Here is a 22868-nt window from a genome sequence, read left to right as displayed (position 1 = left end):
CAAAAGGAAAAGATGAGAGTCTGAGGGGAGTGGAGCAAGGAGGAGACGCCCAGTGCCAAACTGCAGCCTTTTCTCAGAACAGGCCTGGGACCTGCTGCCTGGAAGCCTCAGTCCAGCAGTTCTATGTGCTGCAGTCTAAGGTTTCTTTACCTGCAGAAAGAAAAAAATTGATCCCTTGCATCCTGAAAGTTCATTTAAGAGACTGAAATTATGGACTTCTTTCAAATTTAGACATGGCTAATCCAGGAGCAACAAGACCCAATGGGCCAAATGCTGGAAATAAAGTATGCCAGTTCAAACTAGTACTTCTGGGAGAGTCTGCTGTTGGCAAATCAAGCCTAGTGCTTCGTTTTGTGAAAGGCCAATTTTATGAACTTCAAGAGAATACCATTGGGGCTACTTTTCTGACCCAAACTGTGTATCTTGATGACACAACAGTAAAGTTTGAAGTACGGGGTACAGCTGGTCAAGAGCGATACCATAGCCTAGCACCAATGTACTACAGAGGAACACAAGCAGCCATAGTTGTATATGACATCATAAATGAGGAATCCACTGCCAGAGCCAAAAATCGGATTAAAGAACTTCAGAGGCAAGCCATTCCTAACATTGTAGTAGCTTTATCTGGAAACAAGGCTGACCTTGCAAATAAAAGAGCTGTCAATTTCCAGGAAGCACAGTCCTATGCAGATGACAATAGTTTATTATTCATGGAGACATCAGCTAAAACATCAATGAATGTAAATGAAATATTCATGGCAATAGCTAAGAAGTTGCCAAAGAATGAACCACAGAATCCAGCAGCAGATTCTGCCAGGAGAAGGGAAGTAGATCTTACTGAACCCACACAGCAAACCCGGAGTCAGTGTTGTAGTGACTAAACCTACAGTTTGAAATAGCTCTGGAATATTCTTCTGCTTCCTAAATGTCAACAGTGTAGTTGGAGCATTTATCCAGTTCAGTATGACTTCCAAAAAAAAAAAAGACTTATGATATAGTCAAGTTTTTAATACAGAATTATTTTAAGTGTTTTGAACTTAATTTTTAATAACATGCATGTGACCTTCTGACTAATATTTCATCAGTAGAAGGGGTAAATGAGAGCTGTGTATAACAAGCAACAAGTGCCAGCAAGGATGTAGAGAAAAGGGAACCCTAGTACGCTTCTGGTGGGAATGCAGACTGGTGCAGCCACTGTGGAAAACAGTATGGAAATTCCTCAAAAAATTAAAAATGGATCTGCCTTTTGACTCAGCAATTCTACTGCTGGGAATATACCCTAAGAATCCCAAAACACCAATTTAAAGAACTTATGTACCCCTATGTTCATAGAAAGAAGCACTATTTACAATAGCCAAGTACTGGAAACACCCTAAGTAGTCGTCAGTAAATGAGTGGATCGAAAAACTGTGGTATATTTGCATAATGAAGTGATACATAATGCTACGGCAACAGAAAGGAAGAGGGAACTCCTACCTTTTGCGACAGCGTGGATGGAACTGGAGAATATTATGCTAAATGAAATAAGCCAGTAGGTAAAAATAAATACCATATGACTTCACTTATAAGAAGAATCTAATGAACAAAATAAACTAACAAGCAAAATAGAACCAGAGACATAGAAACATGGAACAGATTAACTGCAGCCAGAGGGGAGGGGAGAGGGGGTTAATGGTGGAAAGAAGGGGAAGAGGCTAGTAAAAGAGCATGTATGAATGACCTATGGACATGGACACAATTGTGTGAGGACTGGCTGTGGGAGCAGAGGGTAGATTGGGTGGAGAAGGGCAAATGGGGGAAAATTGGAAAAACTGTAACAGAATAATGATCAATTAAAAAAAAGACTTTGTTGAATGCTGGCAAGAATATACAAGAGCTGGAAGCCTCATATAACATGATAGGAGTTTAAAATGCTACAGCAACTTAGAAAAACAGTTTCTTAGTTTCTTAAAAAATCAGACATGCACCTAACATATGAGTCAGCCAGTCTACTCCTACGTATTTAACCAAGAGAAGTGAAAGCAGGTGTCCATACAAAGAGCTGTACATAAATGTTCATAGCAGTTTTATCTGTAATAGTCGAAAACTGTAAATTTGACTGCACCACTGACTCATACTGTGAATAGAGCAGTCTTTAATCTCTTGGTGCCTCAGTTTTCTCATCTGTAAAATGGAGGAAACAAACACCTAATCCTTTGGTTTAAAAATTAATTTATATAGGATGGTATGTATAAGGTGCTAAGCATAGTATCCTACTAGTAAACAACCCACTGCCAGTCGAATTCTAGCTGAAAATGATGCCAAAAACTCTTAGCTCACAACACATGAGACACAATCAAATAATGTTCAAACTTTAAGAGAAGAGCTATGGCCAACTTAAGTAAAAGAAATATTTGCCTGAGAACAATAGTATCTTCAGGAATTCACCCCGTCTACTTGGGGGCACCAGAAATGAAGAGATTTGTTTTCTATGGGTTCTTATTTGTTGGACCATTAGTAGAACTTCAAGAGTTATGGTGTACACACTTCAAGATACAGTGTTATTGAAAAAAAGTCTCACAAGTTCCCAACATGGGAGACTGCTTGGCATGTGAGGTATTTTTAGCTGCTGATTTCCAAATGAGTAGCCAGATGTTTCTTTGCTGCTCACAGTGGGCAACTCTTTGTAGACTTCCATGGTACACATACTGGATCTCCGAGACAGCTTGGAGAAGACTGACAATCAAAAGACACTACTTTAGAAAATTTCAATAATTCTGACTTTGGAGCAACTGATTTTTGTTCATCTCCATATAGGCTTCTTGTTGCCTTAGCAAGTAGATGTTTTTCAGGAAACTGATCTATAAAGGAAATCAAATCTTCATTACTTTCTTATAAAATTGTAGACAGGTTTGCCCTGGAGAAACAAAGCAAAAAGTCTGTACATAACACTGAGAGGAAAAAATATCACAGATGACCAGGTCCCAGGCTTGCTGTTGTTGGTGTCACTAGAAAATTATTTTGAAGACTTTTCAGAGCATTGCAGCACTTTGAATGAATTCCAATATCACCCCTTTCCCTCTTTCCAAGCAAGAATTATCTTATTCCAGCAACAAAATTATCTCCCTGTCACATACTCTCCTGAAACTCTGTTTTCAAATTTTGAAGTTCAGTTCTATTTCTTCATTTACATGAACATTGCTAGGCTGCAATATTACACTTTGCCAGTAGGGACCACCTTGTAAATTATGTCCCAGTTCCAAAGTGTTTACATCAATGTGTATAAAAAGAGTTCTAGTGCCTCGTTATCAGTTCCACATGCTCAAACTTTCATTAACTGGTTTTCTTAAAAATTAGGACTCTATGCCTGAAAATGTCAATAAGAAATTCAACAGAAGCTTAGTCAAGTCAAATAAGGTAATATAGAGCAACCAAGGACCTGTTCTAGCCCCAGGACTGGGCATGCCAAGAGAAACCATGCACAGAGCTCTACAAGGAGAGAAAGAAATTCAATAGCTTCTCAAGTCCCCTTCTCTCTGCAAACAAGCTGATAGGAGTCCTTCTGTGGCAGGTGGAGGGGGGAACAGGGCAGCAAGAAGATGGTGAACTCATTAATGGAAACTCTGTATTGTGGTGTGGAGAGCTAAGGATACTAACTTCCACTGGAGCTGAATCACAAGAATCAACAACACAATGGGTGTGATATAATAAAGGAAGACTTCTTTTACTTGAAGTCTTGTATGTGAAAGAAATGAAAGTGGAAAGAATGATTTATTGTGTTTTTCCTAGTTTTAAAATATCACATACATATTTTTAAATTTTTCAATATAATAAAGAAAAAATAAAGGTCACTTACAATCTATTATACTTTTTTCTGTCTTTCCTTCCCACCTTTCTAGTGACAAGTAATAGCTTTTACATGGCTTTTGATTTGGCATGCAGTTTTGTAATTCATCTGTAATTTATTTTATATACAAGAGATGGAGCCCTAATTTTTTTTATGCAAATAACCATATGTCCAGTACTATTCAAATGAAATGTCATTTGTTTGGGGGTTTTCTGCACTTTTTACTTTCCCCAAAATACCTATGCTGCTACCTTGATCACAGGTGCATTATTTAATCTTCATATGGCTTTCCGGTTCATCTATTCTACCTGGTAGCTTGCCAGTAAAGAGCAAAACTCTGGAGCCAGACAAGCCCAGCCCACTTACTAGCTCTGTGGCTTTGGAGACATTCTATAAAATCTTTTAGCTTTTGTTTCAACATCTGTAAAATGGGGCCAATAGAACTCCATAGGGTTATTGACAATTAAGCATTTGGCACAATTCTTAGCACGTGTGGAGAATTGAGTAACTACTAATGCAGTGATGTTACTATTATCTGATTGCTCTGCTCTAATCACCCAATCAAAAACTATTTTTGAGCACTTCCTGTCTACCAGAAACTGTAGTGTTGGGCACTGGTGTCGCAGGAGAGAACAAGCAAGTGCTTCTTGCTCACAGATCGATGTCTCTTAGCCTTATATTGTTTTAGAACTGCCACTGCCCCCACACCCACACACCCTGTTCCTTAGTAACTCTGTCCTACTGGAACTTGGCTAAAATGCTTACTAGGGTGTCCCAGCTACTTCAAAGAACAGTAGAGGTTTTGTTGCCAATCTTTTTGGAAAAACAAATGGAAAGTAACCATACGAGACGTGGGCAATGACAATGTTTCCAGAATCCTGCTATTGCCATCATCCATTGTCCTGGGTGGAGCATATCTAGTACCCTGGCTCTATCAGAGCCAGAAGCACTAAAAACCTCCTCCCCCAGAACCTACCCTCCCCCAATAAAAACACCTTATCCCACAGAGATTCCACTCTCTAGTACTTATGCTGAAGGAAATGGTGCAAAATGAGCATGATTCTCACACCCCCAGCCTCAAAGGAGCTCCGCTTGGATGAATGCCTCCTGCCTACAACCCTGGAGACCAGGACTTATCTCTGGGTCCCAGGAAAGATGGACTTGATGGCATTTCATCCAGCAGGAACTCACAACTCACACAAACAGCAAGGTTCTCTTCCTCCATTGGGAGAAAAGACACAAGTTCTGGTCTCTCTGTGCTACTAATTTCTCGGAAACTGGAGCCCCAGTATCAGTGCCCACCATCTGCTATAAAGTGATGCTTAAATTTAAGTGATTGGAAAAGCAGTGCACTTCTCCAGTAAGAAACCTCCATAATTCTGATTTTTATTCACCAAAAAGCCAAATGGAGTAAGTCCCAAAGTTGGTTTCAGAGAGAATTAGCCCAAATTGAAAGGCCCAGCTAGTGAATTCAAAGGCACAGATGGGTTGGACAGGGTGGACACCCAAATCTGGGTACATCTATGGGCCCTCTGAATAGACAGAAGCCTCAAAAACTTGGTTCCAGAGCAAACTGATTCCCTACCCAGCACACACAAGAAAAATAAACAATTAAAATATGAATTGAGTGCCTTTTGTTTTCCCATTGAAACTTTTCACGTGGCAGCCCACGTGGAAAAGTATAATCTTCACATGACATCTGGAAGTCCTGAGGCTGAGGGATGGACATCTCAGGATGAGGTCCGACTGTACCAAGAAAGAACAGAGAGGAAGAAAGATGCGTGCTACTCAGCCCATGCCCTCAAGCACCTGGAAGAAGGCATTTGCACTTAGGTTTCTCATTTATTCCTCTTACAAACCTTACATCCTAAGATGGGAGAACAAAGTGCAGAGAGGTCAAATGACTCGTCTTTCCTGTACCCCATTTTGGTGCCTGGAAAATTGTACTCATCTCTGAGCACTCAATTCAAACACCCCTTCCCCAATTTATTTGTAGTCCTTATCTACACCTCTGTAATAGGGTGAGTTAACTGCCTGGATTCAAATCCCAGACTCACAGGTTCCAAGGTCTGTTTGAGTGAGTTACTTAAATTCCGTAGTTTAACTGCTTTAACTGTGAAAAAGTCATGATATTAATAATTCCTACCTCACTAAGTGCTTATGAGGACTAGCTGAATTAATATATGTAAAGCACTTAGGACAGTGCCTGGCAAATAGCAAGCATTGGATAAATGATGGTGATGATGATGATGATGATGATATGATGAAGGGCCTCATCATGCTGAATTACTTGAGGACAGGAATATTGTCCTGTTCATGAGTGCAGAACCTTGTCAGTTTCATTACATACATTGCAAGTGCTTGAAATAGTAGCTCTCCAGAGAAGACATTAAATAAATATTTGTTGAATTACTGGACAAATTAGTTAATAAATTTATCTCTTCCTCTCTAATCCCCTGTCTTGAGGAAGTACTCAATCAATGTCAGTTGACTCATTAAATCCATACATAAATGACCAACCTCATGGGTGCCTTAAGTTCTCAGGCACTCCATACATCTCCCTTCTCTTCCTGGTAGCATCTGTCAAAAAGGGTGCAGACCTTTGTCCCCTAGCAAAGCATTGGAAAGGAACAACAGCCCAGGTTTATGAGGATTTCCAAAGACCCAACCATGGAGAGCACCCCAACTTTAATAAGCACCCTTGAGTCTAGCTGGAGTCCCTTTGTGAGTAGCCAAGGCTAGTTTGGTGCTCTTTGACCTTCTAATTCACTTTCAATCAAAATAAGAGCAACTCTGATTTCCCCTTGGGCCTATAAATAATTCAGCCCCATGTGTGTGTCACTGACTCTCTTTTAACAGGAACCTTACAAAGGTCAGGGCCAAATAAATGTCTCTTCAATGTTTGTGCATAATGTCAAAGAGTATTTTTAGGGAAAATGGTGTTCAGGAAATAGATGAAGAGAAACAGTGAGGTAATTGTGCTCAAACTCAGATACTCTCAAATAGACTAGCTTAGGTTCCCCTGACAGCCCCCAGAGCCAGGCAACTGCTTGCTGCCTACACTCCTCTTCTTAAAGTTGAATGGTGCAGCTTAAGCTTTTCCCAAACTCAGAAGTGGTGCCAGAACAGTTTTCATCCTCATTTCTTAAGGCTGAAGATTCCAACAGGAGTTAAAAAAATTTTTCTTCCTGCATATGAGTTAAATGCAATGATTAGCTACCTGGGGAGTGCAATAGACAACATTGTGGGCTTTGAAGCAAAACAGCCAGATATCTTGGCTCTGGCTGTGTGATCTTGGGCAAAGCACCTGAACCTGCTGAGCCTCAGTTTCTCCATCCATAAAATGGGGAGAGTAACAGAACCTATACCATAGGGTTATTATGAAAATTAAAGTAAATAATACAAATATAAAGTAAGCAGCCCTTAAAATTAGATAACCTTTTCCATACATTTTAGATGGTGAATTCCAATGCTATTTCTCTAAATATGTGATCTGGTTTTGAACTGCCAGGAATTCCTCAAGAATCCCGGTTCACTGACGCCAGTCTCTTGTTTTCCAGCCCTCTACCTGGGTGCTGTCTCTTAAAATCGATTGTCCAGGGAATCTAGGCCCCAAAGTGGGCTGCTCACATTTGGATAACCAAATCTCATGCTTAGAAAGGGCATCAAGGTCAAGACACCCTTTTTGCAGGTGAGGACGTTGAGGCTCAGAGAAGCAATGTGACCTCCTCAAGAGAATCTGGCTAGTGCAGTGGTCTTTAACCTGGGGTCCACAGACCCACAGGCCTGACAGATTTAGATAGTCCATGAACTTTAATGGGAAATACTTAGAAAACAACTTTAATAACCTCTAGCTGAAAGTTTCCGTTTCCTTACTTACTTTATATATTGTGACTTTGTCACCAGGAATATTTTCCCATCACATCATAATTGTTATAGACACCACAAAATATTATTTGTGTTCAGACTAACCCTGAAATATGGGAAATGTTAGCTCTGCCAATAGATCTAGTGATTTAGTGCACTAACAAAAACGTGGGTTGGGGGGGGGTATTTTTTTATTTATTTTTATTTTTAGAGAGGGAAGGGAGGGAGATTAAGAGAGAGAGAGAGAAACATCAATGTGTGGTTGCTGGGGGTTATGGCCTGCAACCCAGGCATGTAACCTGGCTGGGAATCAAACCTGCGACACTGGTTCGCAGCCCATGTTCAATCCACTGAGCTACGCCAGCCAGGGGAAAGATGTGTATTATTATATTACAAACTTGTATTTTCAATAAATTGCTAACAATAAAATCAGTTTCTTTGGGACTTCTGGCCAAGATGGAGGCATAGGTAGATACACTGTGCCTCCTCACACAAACAAAAGAAGGTCAACAACAAATTTAAAAACAAACAAACAAAAAAACAGAACTGAGAGAAAATTGAACTCTATGGAAGTCCGACAACCAAAGAGTTAAAGAAGAAACATACATCCAGACTGGTAGGAGGGGCAGAGATGGGCAGCTGGGTGGAGAAGAATCATGGCAAGGTAGCAGCTGCAGCTGACGGACCCAGCAAAGCAGCGGATTGTGGACTGGGTGGTCCCACATTTGAGTGCAGATAAACCGGGAGGAACAACTCGGGAGCAAGACAGACCACACAACCCAGGGTTCCAGCACAGGGAAATAAAGCCTCAAGCCTCTGATTGAAAACACCAGATGGGGGTTGAGAAACCCCCAGCCTCACAGGAGAGGTCATTGGAGAGACCCACAGGGACCCAGAATGTACACAAACCCACCCATCTGTGAATCAGCATCAGAAGAGCCAATCGATTATGGGTAGTGAGGGAAGTGACTGAAAACCAGCAGAGAGTGGAGCAAATGGCACTGCTCCCTCTCTAACCCCTCCCCCACAAACAGCGTCACAATGCAGCGACGTGGATTGCCCTGCCCTGGCGAACACCTAAGGCTTCACCCCTTACTACATAACAGGTGTACCCAGACCAAAAAAAAAAGGCCCAAATGAAAGAATAGATCAAAGCTCCAGAAAAAATACAACTAAGTGATGAGGAGATAGCCAACCTATCACATGCAGAGTTCAAAACACTGATAATCAGGATGCTCACAGGATTGGTTGAGTATGCTCACAAATTAGATGAAAAAAATTAAGGCAATGCTAAGTGAAGTAAAGGAAAATGTATAGGGAACCAAGACTGATGGGAAGGAAACCAGGATTCAAATCAGCGGCTTGGACCAGAAGGAAGAAATAAACATTTGACCAGAACAGAACGAAGAAACAAGAATTCAAAAAAATGAGGAGAGGCTTAGGAACCTCCAGGACATCTTTAAACATTCCAATATCTGAATCATAGGGGTGCCAGAAGGAGAAGAGGGAGGCCAAGAAATTTGAGAACTTATTTGAAAAAACAATGAAGGAGAACTTCCCCAATCTGGAAAAGGAAATAGATTTCCAGGAAGTCCAGGAAGCTCAGAGAGTCCCAAAGAAGTTGGACCCAAGGAAGCACACACCAAGACACATCATAATTACATTATCCAAGATGAAAGAGAAGGAGAGAATCTGAAAAGCAGCAAGAGAAAAGGAGACAGTTACCAATGAAGGAGTTCCCATAAGACTGTCAGCTGATTTCTCAAAATAGACCTTGCAAGCAAGAAGAGACTGAAAAGAAGTATCAGAAGTCATGAAAGGCAAGGACTTGCATCCATGATTGCTCTATCCAGCAAAGCTATCATTGTGAATGGAAGGGCAGGTAAAGTGCTTCCCAAATAAGGTAAAGTGAAAGAAGTTCATCATCACCAAGTCCTTATTATATGAAATGTTAAAGGGACTTATCTAAGAAAAAGAAGATGATCAAAAATATGAACAGTAAAATAACAACAAACTCACAACTATCAACAACTGAACCTAAAAAAAAAAAAACTAAGCAAACAACTAGAACAGGAACAGAATCATAGAAATGGAGATCTCGTGGAGAGTTATCAACAGGGACAGGGAGAGAGGAGAATGGGGGAAATGGTATAGGGAATAAGTACCATAAATGGTAGGTAGAAGATAGACAGGGGGAGGTTAAGAATAGTGTAGGAAATGTAGAAACCAAAGAACTTACATATATGACCCATAGACATAAACTAAAGGTGGAGAATGTGGGTGGGAGGGGGTGTGCAGGGTGGAGGGGAATAAAGGGGAGGAAATGGGACAACTGTAATAGCATAATCAATAAAACATTTTTAAAAATTAAAAAAAAATCAGTTTCTTTGTAATTCTAATTATTTTGTTTTATGTATTTAAAAATATTTTTGAGGAGAGATCTATGTCTTTACTCAACTTTGCTTTGAACTGCACACTGAAAAACATTAAGACAGCCAGGAAGTGGCAAAGCTGCCATCCAAATGTGTCTGCCAGAAACTTCGAACATAAGGCTCCTCCCTGGGGCAGGCTGGGGTCCTCTCAATCTCCCGGCACACCCTGTCTTGTCCACGCTCTATGTACAATCTCCCACCATTCCTTCATATTATTATTCAGGTCAATGGGCAGAAGGAGAAGAGGAGGAGGGGAGGGAGGAAGAGAAGGAAAGCAACATGAACCCTGATGATAGGCCCTGTCATTGACTTTGCTCTTTCATATGACCCAGTTCACAACAACCCCATCTAGTAGGTAGAGGACTAGAGAGGCCAAAGGTTTTGTTCAAAGCCACACAGCTAATGAAGAGTAGATCCAGGGCTGAAGCCCAGTCTGTGGAACCCTAGACCATTGGTCTATACTGCTCTATGTCCCCTTGTCCCAGGAATGCCCATCTCCATGAGCCCACATGGTCTCTCCCTTAGCTCCTTAGCAGCCACCCTCCCAATATGTAATCACACCTAAGCTGTCTTATCTTTGTTTTTATCCAGGATAGTTTATACTATATAAGTCTCATTGCTTCAAAACTAGGCAAAAGTTTTATGAAGACGTCTTAAGTCAAAAGCATCTGTCTATGGGACTTGAGCAGGAGACACCTTTGTTGGTTGGTGAGTGAATCGGTTAAGATGAGCTAAGTTGTGCTGTGACAAAAAGTGACCCAAGAAGCTCAGTGACTTGACAATAAAAAATTTTCATATGTCTATCATCTAATGTGTCCATCAGGGCCAGCCATGGCTGTGCTCCATGCCTATTCTTTCTAGGACCTGGGCTGCTGGAGCAGCCACAATCTGGGACATTGCCTTGACAGAGGGAAGGGAACATGGCTCTTAACTCTTCTGCTGGGAAATGACTCATGTCACTTCTGCACACATTTCATTGGCCACATTAAGTCAAAACATGATGTCATTGAGGGAGGAAGGAGCATTTTTCTTCAGGGAAGGGGAGTGGATATTCCAGTAAATAATTCAACTAGCAAGGAAAAAGGCCCATAAAAAGGTGCTGCCTTTTGACTACAATCTCTAAATGTCTGCAGGTTTGACCTCCGATGCATCAATCACATGTTTACAAGACTGACCCTTGTTTCCTTCCATTTGTATGCATCACAATCTTAACAACTATTGTGATGACAAATTATCTTTTAAAATTATTGAAAAGGTGTCACTTTAGAGAATGTGTTTAGAGAAGATACTACTCTCCCCTGTTCACTTCTCCTGCAGTTAAAGTGATGCCTTCAAGACTCAGGCACTCCTTGGTCATATGCTCCATTATCCCAACAACAGCAGGGGCACATAGTGGCTATCCAACCCAGGCAGAGCCACTTGCTCAGAAATGCTTCTGATAAATGAAGACTGTGTCAGCTCGACCAATGCAGGGAACAGCAAGGCAGCAAACACTTTCTAAACCCTGTTCTCTAAATGAAGGGACTGCACTGGGCTAATCTTTGTCCCCTCTGAATTTAACCACCATGTGGAGAGAGACTGCTGATGCAGCAAGATGGATTAGCAGAAGGAAGTGAAGAGCTGTGTCACCAAAGTGGTTTCCTTCTTTCCCCTTGATTAATGAAAAGGATGCTCACTTTCATCTCAGAGAGGTCATGTTGGAGAAATGATAATGATGTCAACAGGTGATGGATTTTCTCATACCTTCATTCACTGAACCATGCCAGATCAATCAAGCCCCATGGAGGTGGATGGGAGAGCTGCAGGAACAATGTCATTATAATAAACTTGCTGAGATGACACCATGTAATAGGATGGTGGGGAAGCAAGATGGTATAATGTGTGCATGTGTGTGTGTTAAGCTCATATGCAGTTTTTCATTGTTTTTTTTTGTTTTGCTAATTTTTCCCAACATTTTATTGTAAAAGTTTAAAAATGCATAGCAACATTGATTCATTAACATTTTACTCAATTTGTGTATTATATATCTCTTCTCAATCCACTCCTTATCATCCATTAAACCATCTTATTTTTACTTCATCTCAAAGTCAACTGCAGACATCAGCATTCTTCTTCCTAAGTACTTCAACACGATTCCCCTTAACTAGAGTTCAATATTTATTCATATATTTTTGTATATAGTTCACATACATTAAAATACATACTTTTTAAGTGTACATTCACTAGATTTTGACAAGTGCATGAATCACTATAATCCAACCCCTTACGAAGATGCAGAATATTATTACCATGCCTGAAATTTTCCTTTCCAGTCAAAAGCTGCCCTCATTGTGGGTTAATTTTGCTTGTTCTAGAATTTCAAATAAATGAGTGTATGCCATGTGTGCTTTTTTGGATCTGGCTTGCTCTGCTCAGTACAGAGTTTCTGAGATGTGTGTGTGTGTGTGTGTGTGTGTGTGTGTGTGCACATGTATCAGAAATTCATTCCCTTTCATTGCTGAGTTATATTTTGTTGCATAAATATCTCTGTTGTTTAATTCACCACCTACAAGGAAACTTTTAGAATTAAGCATTGAGTTTTAAAGAACATATATTAATTGTTACAATTTGTTGACATCTAAAAATTGGGAGGTTTCACGTAAAAAATCTGAATTTCCCGTTCCTTTTGAGAATCTGAATATTGGGCAACACTGAGCTCACCTTTCAACAATGGTCTGGGCTGAGGGACATCTGCCAACCTCAGATAGGACATGTGCTCTCATTACTTCCTGTTGTATATGAAATGGACAATTTCACTCATTTATGCCACCTATTTATCCCTTGACTCCTGTTAATAGCGACCAGGTGCTCAAAAGTAATTATAGAATGAATTAATGAAGGAGTGAATAAGTGAAAAAAAGTGGGATTTCATTGATTATATTGTGCCAGAGATCCTGTATTACAGCATATATGAGTCCTAGCTTTGGAATCAGTTAACACCTGATATTTGTGTATGTGTTATCTCATAAGTTCCATTTCCATTCACTCCTTTTTTATGTAATATGGGGATAAAAATCCTAATTTATCAGTTGTTGGGAGAAAAATGAAATAACCTATTTAAATTGCCTATCACAACCAGAATGGTAGTTATAATCATCAGTATCTCCATTATTATCAAGTGGTTCCCCACAAGAGAAGAGGTTTTTTATTTTATCTTTCCAATGTGGCGATTTGAAACCACTGAATCCTGAAGGAATATGAATGCACCTAAGAGTGGGGAGGGGTTTCCTGATACTTATGCCTTTCTTTCTAATGTCACCATCTCAAGCATGAGTTTGGGTTCTATTAGTCCCAAATAGAACCATCACAAAAACCTTGAATCTTGTCAGCTGAACAGGTACTTCCTTTCTTGTGTTTTGGGGGTTTGGGACAAAGAGCATTGGAGAGCTCCAAAGGCCAAATATATAGTCCAAAGGGTAGAGAATTACAGAAGACAAAATCCAGAAATAGACTCAAATACATACATGATGTTAATATATGATGGCATTGCATGCGTATCAGTGGGAGAAAGACAGATTGCTCCATAAATGGCAACAACTGGGACACCATCTGGAGAGACAGAAAGTCTAATCCTTATTTCACACCTTGCACTCAAACAAATTCCAGATGGACCCAAGATTTAAACATAAAATAATGGAACCATTAAAATACTAAAAAAAGTAGGAAATTTTATTATAAAATCTTGATGAAGAGAAAACTTTAGGACTAACTAAAATTCAGAATCTCTATATGAAACAAAGGTATATTTAAACAAATAAAATAGGCAATTTCTGCCTTTAAAAACCACAAATTTAAAAAGATACAACACACTGAGGAAAATATTTGTGTAAACCTAAGGAAAAGGTCATTTCCTTAAAATAAATAAACCCTGTAAATCAATAGAAAAAGACTAACAACTCAATAGAAAAAATGGACCAAGTGTTCTTCATTTATAAAGAAAATATGAATGGCTCTTAAACATAACATATAATATGCTCACCTACATTATTTGTAATATAAATGTAAATTAAAACTATAATACCATATTTTTAATTTCTGTTTGATCAAAATCAAAATGTTTGATAACAATTGAGAAACAGTTGTATTTGGTTGAATAAATATTTCTCATAATTGCTGATGGAAAGATAAATTGGTAAACTATGAAGAGCAATTTGGCCCAAAATTTTATAAATTGATACATGTAAAAGTGCAAAATGATTACCACAATAATGTTAATTACCACATCCATCACTTCATATAATTACAACTTTGTGTGTGTGTGGTTAAAACATTTAATATCTATCTACACTATAAGCAACTTTAAACCATACAATACATTATTGTTAACTAGAGTCACCATGCTGTACATTAGATCCCAAGAATTTATTCATTTTTTAAAAATATGGAATGTCAGCCCTGACTGGCATAGCTCAGTGGATTGAGCGCGGGCTGGGAACCAAAGTGTCCCAGGTTCAATTCCCAGCCAGGGTACATTCCTGGGTTGCAGGCCATAGCCCCCAGCAACCACACATTGATGTTTCTCTCTCTCTCTCTATCTCCCTCCCTTCCCGCTCTAAAAATAAATAAATAAAATCTTAAAAAAATATATGGAATGCTGCACAAATTTGCATGTCATCCTTACACAGGGGACATGCTAATCTTCTCTGTATCATTCCAAGTTTAACACATGGGCTGCCGAAGTGAGCAGAGAATTGTTAATTTTAAAACTGGAAGTCTGTACCATTTGACCAACATTTCCTCATTTCCCCCAACCATCGCCCAGCTTCTGGAAACCACTATTCAACTCTCTATTTCTGTGAGTATGGCTTCTTTAATTCCACATACGAGTGAGATCCTTTGATATTTGTCTTCTTCTGTCTGATTTATTTCACTGAGCATTATACCCTTGAGTTCCATCCATGTTGTCACAACTGGTAGGATCTCCTTCATTTGTGGCTGAATAATATTCCATTAAATACATACCACATTTTCTTTATTCATCTGTTTACCAGTAGAAACTTAGGTTGTTTCCATGACTTGGCTATTGTAAATAACACTGCAATGAACATGCAAACACAGGTATTTCTTCAATATAGTGATTTTATTTCCTTCAGGTATTGACCCAGAAATGGGATTGCTAGATTGTATAGTAGTTTTATTTTCAATTTTTTGAAGCCCCTCCCTACTATTTTGCATAGTGCCTGTACCAATTTACTTTCCACTGACATTGCCATAAACTTTTAAAATTCAATATGCAAATAATATGTGACCAAGAAATTCTACTGGAAAAAGTTATCCTACAGTCATACTTGGATTGTAAAAATGTTGTAAATTGGATTGTGTAAAATGTTGTAAATATAAAGATTATTTGCAATATTACTTGCAAAAGCAAAACAGTGCAGACACCTTATAAATAAATTATTAATAAGATAGGTTATGGTACATCCTTATAATGGACTGCTGTCGTAGCCATAGCAAATAATCTCCAAGATATACGTTTAAAATTGACCAAGGAGTTGGGGGTAGGTGGTTGAATGATAAGTATGGTAAGCTAGTATTGGTGCAGGGGATGGTGCAAGAGGAACAGATAAAGTATAAATGCATAGAATATGCTGCAAGGACATACAAGAAACCAATACTAGTAGTTCACGCTGGAGAAGGAAACTGCGTTGCTGAAGCTGTAGACCCTTCTAAATGTAATACCATGTGCATGTATTACCTTTGTTGTTGTTGTTGTTGTTTTTAATTTAAAAGGCAGTGCAATTGCCATTTCTGGGTCACTTAAACAGGGATGACTATTTTAGCAGACTATTATAGAGAACACTCAAACATCATTAGAATGGTTCAAATAGATTCCCTAATAACTCAGACATTCTAAGAATTTTCTCTTTTTTATCTTTTAAAATATTGTTAATTGACTATGCTTACAGTTGTCCCATTTCCTCCCTTTATTCCCCTCTGCCCTGTACCACACCTCCCATCAACGTTCCCCCACCTTAGGTCATGTCCAAGGGTCATACATACAAGTTCCTTGACTTCTTCATTTCCTATACTATTCTTAACCTCCCCCTGTCTATTTTGTACCTACCATTTATGCTTCTTATTCCCTGTACCTTTTCCCCATTCTCCCCCTTCCCCTCCCCCTCCCTGCTGATAACCCTCCATGTGATCTCTATTTCTGTGAATCTTTCCTGTTCTAGTTGTTTGCTTAGTTCATTTTTATTTTTGTTTTTTTTGGGGGGGTCTGGTTGTTGATAGTTGTGAGCTTGTTGTCATTTTACTGTTCATATTTTTTATATTCTTCTTTTTCTTAGATAAGTCCCTTTAACATTTTATAAAATAAGGGCTTTGTGATGAACTCCTTTAACTTAACCTTATCTGTGAAGCACTTTATCTGCTCTTCCATTCACAATTATAGCTTTGCTGGATAGGGCAATCTTGAGTGTAGGTCCTTGCCTTTCATTACTTCAAATACTTCTTTCCACACTTCTCGCCTGCAAGATTTCTTTTGAGAAATCAGCTGATAGTCTTATGGGAACTCCTTTGTTGGCAACTGCCTCCTTTTTTCTGGCTGCTTTTATGATTCTCTCCTTCTTTTTAATCTTGGATAACGTAATTATGATGTGCCTTGGTGTGTGCTTCCTTGGGTCCAACTTCTTTGGGACTCTCTGAGCTTCCTGGACTTCCTGGAAGTCTATTTCCTTTGCCAGATTGGAGAAGTTTTCCTTCATTATTTGTTCAAGTAAGTTTTCAATTTCTTGCTCTTCCTCTTCCCCTTCTGGCACCCTTATTATGTGGATGTTGGGATATTTAAAGTTGTCCCAGACATTCCTAAGCCTCTCCTCATTTTTCTGGATTCTTGTTTCTTTATTCTGTTCTAGTTGAATGTTTATTTCTTCCTTCTGGTCCAAGCTGTTGATGTGAATCCCAGTTTCCTTCTCATCACTGTTGGTTCCTTGTACATTTTCCTTTATTTCACTTTGCATAGCCTTCACTCTTTCCTCTATTTTGCAAGCATACTCAACCAATTCTGTGAGCATCCTGATTACAGTGTTTTGAACTCTGCATGTGACAGGTTGGCTATCTCCTCATCACTTAGTTGTATTTTTTCTGGAGCTTTGATCTGTTCTTTCATTTGGGCCATATATTTTTGCCTAAGTGCACCTGTTATGTAGTAAGGGGCAGAACCTTAGGTATTTGCCAGGGCAGGGTAACCCATGTCACTGCATTGTGGCACTGTATATTGGGGCGGGGGGGGGGCGCGGCTGAGAGGGAACAATGCTGCTTGCTCAGCTCTTGGCCAGCTTTCACTCACTTCCTCCTCTACCCACAAGCAAATTGAGCCCTTCTGGTGCTGATTCTCTGGTACATGGTTTTGTGTATGTTCTAGGACCCTGTGGGTCTCTCCAATGAACCTTCCTGTGAGGCTGGGAGTTTCTCTTGCCACCTCAACCCCCACAGGTTTTTTTCAGTCAGAGATTTTGAGACTCTATTTCCCCAGGGCTGGAACCCTGTACAGTCTGTCTTACTCCTCAGTTGTTCCTCCCAGTATATCTGCACACAAATATGGGACCACCCGCTCTACCAGCCACTGCCTTACCCAGTCCACCAGCTGCCACATTGCTGTGAGTCCTCTCCACCCTGGCTGCCCATCTCCACTCCTCCTACCAGTCTGGATGAATGTTTCTTTAACTCTTTGGTTGTCAGGCTTCCACACAGTTCGATTTTCTGGCAGTTCTGGTTATTGTTTGTTTTTAAATTTTTTGTCGTCCTTCCTTTGGTTGTGCAAGGAGGCAAAGTGTATCTATCTACCTATGCCTACATCTTGGCTGGAAGTCCAGAATTTGCTAAAATACATCAGCACTAACACATTTTATTTCATTCAAGATGACAAAAGTATCTTTATTAGATTTGTAGACTTATGACATGCATTTGACCTTCAAGTCCCAAGTCTATGGGCATATGACAGAAGGGAGGCTCTTGGGGTCACCTGGCCTCCTGTCATGGCCTTTGGAACAGGCAGGACTTCTTTCCACACAGCATTGGGTGACCACCCAGCTTCCAGGGACCGTCACACACACAGGAATGAAGAACAGAATGTGGTTCTTAACATAAATGGAATTTGGAGCTATTTTCAAACCTAGAACACATTTAAATCATGCATTTTTAGCTTCCAAATGGTAACTGACATTTGAGGGTTTACTATTTGCCAAGTCTTTACATGCATTATCTCTTCTGATCCTCACCATGATTATATGAGGTAGCTCCTGTCATTATTTCCATTCATGGGTGAGGAAACTGAGGCTCTGGAATGTTTGTCCAAGATCACAATGAGAGACCCAAAGCCAGGCAGTCTGACTCCAGAAAGCCTCTCCTCTGTCCACCCTACACTGCTTTTCAAATCACAAAACCTTGCCTCTCACCTGCCACTTATGCTCCACACACATGAATTATATTTTTTTTGTTCTGCTTTCTTCTAGAACAAAAGCTAGTGTGTTATACAAAATAATGACCTCCCAAAGATCTCCACATCCTAATTCTTAGACTTTGAATATGTTATGTTACATGGCAAAGAGGAATACAGATGGAATTAAGATTGCTAAATTAGGGGGGTTATCCTGAATTATCAAAGTAAGACCATTATAACTACAAGGGCCTTTAAAGTAGACAAATATGCAGAAGAGTAGGACAAGGTGATGTGACACGAGAAAGACACAAATGCCCATTGCTAGATTTGAAGATGGAGGAGGGGGCCACAACCAAGAAATGCAGATAGCCTCTAGAGGGCAGAAAAGACAAAAAAAATAAAGCAAATTCTCCCATAGAGCCTCCAGAAGGAAAGCAGCCCTGCTAAAACCTTATTTCAGCCCACTGAGACCTCTTTAAACTTCTGACTTTCAGAACTGCATGATAATAAATTTGTGTTTTTCTCCACTAAATTTATGGTAATTAGTTACACCAGCCATAGAAAACTAAACAGATAATGACAAGTGCTATAGAGAAAAAAGTGGGGAACTCTGAAAAGATCATGGGTGACTTAATAGACATGTGTAAATGAGAGAAGTGATTACATGTTACCAACTCCATAAAGAATAGACAGGAAGTTGAGCTTGAAGTCATTAAGGACTTGAGGTTGTACCAAAGGTCTGGATATATGTTGTCTAACAGAACTTTCTGGAATGATGAGAATGTTCAGTACATCTGTACTGTTCAATGTTGTGGCCACTAGCCACATGTGGCTACTGACCACTTAAAATGGGGTTACTCTCTCATCTTCACCATCACCTCGTATACAGTAGGTCCTTGATATAGCATTTGAATAGAACTGAACCCATGTAAGTCTGAATAGCTTTAAATGCTTAATGTTGTGTGTGTGATGTTAGGTATTAGCTCTGCTGAGAATAAGTATGCTGCTGGGAAAGACATTGTCCTGGAGCCAAAAAAAAAAAAAAAAGGCTGAATCCCATGGGGCTGGGTGATTCAAAGACACCTGGAAATTCTCCTTCTCCCCTTATACCAGCCTCACTCCAAGACTTACCTCTCCCACAAACCCATGCCTGCAATATCTTCAACAGCAACAACAACAAATTTTACTCCACAATTAGCAAAGAAGATTATTGAACACCTATTATGTGCCAGACATTTTACTAGAAGCTGTGGATGCAGAAAGAGATTGAAGGTTGCCTTACAGAGAGAGATTAGAGTTCATTTGGGCTTCATAACAAAATACCATAGGCAAGAAACACTTGTTTCTCACAGCTTTGGACACTGAGAAGTCCAAGATCAAGGTGCCAGCAGATCCAGTGTCTTGAGAGGGACTCTTCTTTATTTGTCTGCAGCTTTCTTCTCACTTGCCCTCACATGGTGGAGAAAACAGGAGCTAGGTCTCTTTCTCTTTGAGTCAGTCACTAACAGGAATGGACTTGTTAGGGCCACAGTTCTTTTGACCTGATCTGCAGATCACTGCCAATCTTAGCTCAGTGCTCTGAATGTGCATGGGCCCCCTCACTCTCCCCACAAAGCCTCTGAAAGTTAATTCAGGGCAGATGGAAACTGGTTAGCCTTCAGTCATTTCCAATCTTGGAACCTCCAAAAATAGCTAAACTCTAATGCATATTTCAGGTTAGACTTGTTTATTTTCCCTCTCTCCTGAGCAAGAGCTAATTTCCCCAGAGGGGGAAAGAAAGCAAAGGCTGTAGCCAGAAAAAGAAAAAAAAAAAAGAAGAATCGGTTTCAGTTCCTCCCTTGATTGCCCATGGGGTGATGTCTCCTGGGTTCACATGTCAATGCTCTCAGAGGCCCTGAGAGCAGGACCTTTCCTCTCCATGATCACGATGTTCAAATATATCCAACACCGAAGTCCAGCAGATGCCCGATTCTGGACACAGGATTCCAGGTCCTCTCAGTTTGCAAGGGGTGAAGCAGGAGTCAGCAGATGGATGCCAATCTTGGACCTTTCCCAAGAGCCAAGCAGGAAAAAAAAATTACTGTGGTTTAAACTCCAAAGTGAGGAAGGACCCTGGTAGACCTGGTGTCTGCAGAGCTAAGGGCAAGGGTGGAGTAATGCTAAGTTGGTCTTGTGCACAGCACTAGCAGAAAAATTTATTATTTAGATGTATTAGTATTGATACAGGGTGCAGCCAAGAGGAGGGCCCCAAACAGGGATTTGAAATGGGGTCCAGAACTCAAGGAATCTAGGAAATATTAGACATATAAGATGTCCTCACCCCTTCCTCCTCAGGCGTGAGTTAAGGGAAGGGACACATGGAGCAGGAACATGCAGGTCTGTTTTGCATAGGAACAGCTTTGCAGTTAACCTCTGGCATGGTCATTTAACATATCTATAACCTTTAACTGGTTGCATAGATATGTTAAATAGCTGTGGCCATGCTCTGAGCCAGGGGGATGGAAGGAACTTCCCCCCAAGATGTAACTGGGGGGCAGGTCCCATGAGTTACAGCACCTACAAGGGAACTTGGAGAAGATTGGCTCCATGACATGGGGCCACCCCTGCCCAGACTCGTGATGACAGCCCAGTAAACCTAGAATAACACAAGAATGCTGGCAGGTGTAACTGATGGTAGGAGGAGTTGGAAATAGGGGTACAGAGGAAGATTGGCACGGAGATTTAAACCCAGACACAGCAGCCATTGGGAGAGAGATCCACAAGGTTTTGCCAGAGTGGGGACCCCCGCAGCTTTAGTAGTGGGAACCACCATGCAGCTTTAGTATAGAATCGCCACTCAGCTTTGGCAGAGTGGCAACCCCATCCCTCCCTGAAGCTTTGTGAAGAGATCAGCGTGATTTTGCCAGAGTGAGGACCCCTGCAGCTTTGGTAGAAGAGGACCACATGGCTTTGGGGTGCTCCCTTTGTCGTGTGGCCTGGGAAGCAGGAGAGACTTTGCCTGGAAGAAGGGTGAAAGAATTCTTGCCAGTAGGCCATGAGAAGGTGCCACATGGCTTTCGATTAATTGGAGATCCTGCCTGGTCGGCGACACAGCTGATGGTGTCAGTGGCCTGAAACACGGACATTTGCTTCTTTTCTGGAGTTACAGTACCCCAAATTAGGGCAGGGGGAGAAGGAAGCACTGTGGGCATCTGTGGGTGTCCTAAAAGACTTTGATATTTTATGAAGACATTAGGTCACTACTTTAAGTCTGTATAGCATTAAGTAAACATTTCCTTTCCTTTTTGTAAATCTCTGGCATTGAGAGATGCCTTTCCTATAAGGCGGCGGACATAATGAACCTAGTAGGAGGTCCTTTCAGTAGTAGTATAGCGGTGTACCCCTCTTGGCCCCTTTGTTCTGTAACACTATCACAGGAACTTAACTATATTCATCCAAAATGGCGAATGGTGAAAAAAATAAAAAGAAATGCTTGAATTCTGCATCCATTGTTGTTAGCAATTTGTGAATCACCTTAGGCTGAAAGAGTTGTAGGTCCAGACATCCTTCTGCTAATGGAGCCACCTGGGTAAGGATGGCCCTGCAAATCCCCCCAGGTCCTTTCAGCCTGAGGTCTTTCATGGCTCTGCTGACAACCTCATTCTCCTTGGGTGTGAAAGAGGTGCATGACTTTGGAACCTTAAAAATGAGATGCTGAACAAGATGGTGGCAGAGTATCTGGCAGTGATCCTCACCTTGGAGTGTCATAAAGACCTGGGTAGGAGGCAGTCTCTGACTCCATCTCCCAACTGCACAAAATCAAAATGCTAAAACTCAACAATCAGTACATTTCATAAAGAAAGTAATTTGATGATCTAGACAGCCTGGATAAATCATGGCCTTTGAGATCTGCTTAAATCACCACACTGCTTTTCCCTGCAGTCTCTTGAATTCACAGAGGTGATAGTGACCAAAGCCACCAGGATCTGGAGTTGTCTTCTGTTTTTCTAGAGACATTCTGGAAAGCATGACCTCTGAGAAGCAGCATTCCAGGACCATAAGGATAAAAGCAAAACCCAGAGCAGGCTGGCCCTAAATGGACTTTGTCTTTCTGAATTCATATTTGTGAACACACACTATGGGCCTGACACTATGCTGGTTGCATCCACACATGGTGATGCTATTTCAGAGGTATTAATATTCCACTTTTGGTAAAACCTTGTAAGTTAAGAAGGTTTTATATATTTAGTCCTAATTTACATATGAAGAAAATTAGGCTCAGAAAATCCAAATGACCTGTCCAAGGTTACTTAGGTAAAGACAGCATTTGAATCTATAT

General features: G+C 40.5%; 1 protein-coding gene and 1 non-coding gene across 2 annotated transcripts; one reads left to right on the top strand and one right to left on the bottom strand.

The window, feature by feature from the left end:
- Positions 1 to 233: 233 nt before the first annotated feature.
- LOC123815479 (ras-related protein Rab-5A-like) lies at positions 234 to 881 on the top strand. The gene has a single exon (XM_045833749.1). The coding sequence runs from the start codon at positions 234 to 236 to the stop codon at positions 879 to 881; it is 648 nt and encodes a 215-aa protein (XP_045689705.1).
- A 13863-nt stretch (positions 882 to 14744) lies between these two features.
- On the bottom strand, positions 14745 to 14849 carry LOC123815481. Its single transcript, XR_006785123.1, has one exon. It is a non-coding gene; the product is annotated as a U6 spliceosomal RNA (small nuclear RNA).
- Between the last annotated feature and the right edge of the window lie 8019 nt (positions 14850 to 22868).

Source organism: Phyllostomus hastatus, unplaced genomic scaffold (genome assembly GCF_019186645.2).
Source record: "Phyllostomus hastatus isolate PE091 unplaced genomic scaffold, TTU_PhHast_1.1 phas_contig_173, whole genome shotgun sequence".
Lineage (NCBI taxonomy): Eukaryota > Metazoa > Chordata > Mammalia > Chiroptera > Phyllostomidae > Phyllostomus > Phyllostomus hastatus.
The sequence above is the reverse complement of the archived record's forward strand: the minus strand, read 5'-3'. Positions and strand labels throughout refer to the sequence as shown.

Bases quoted from the DNA above. Each gene is read 5' to 3' on its own strand.
- LOC123815479 (XM_045833749.1), top strand. From the start codon at position 234: ATGGCTAATCCAGGAGCAACAAGACCCAATGGGCCAAATGCTGGAAAT.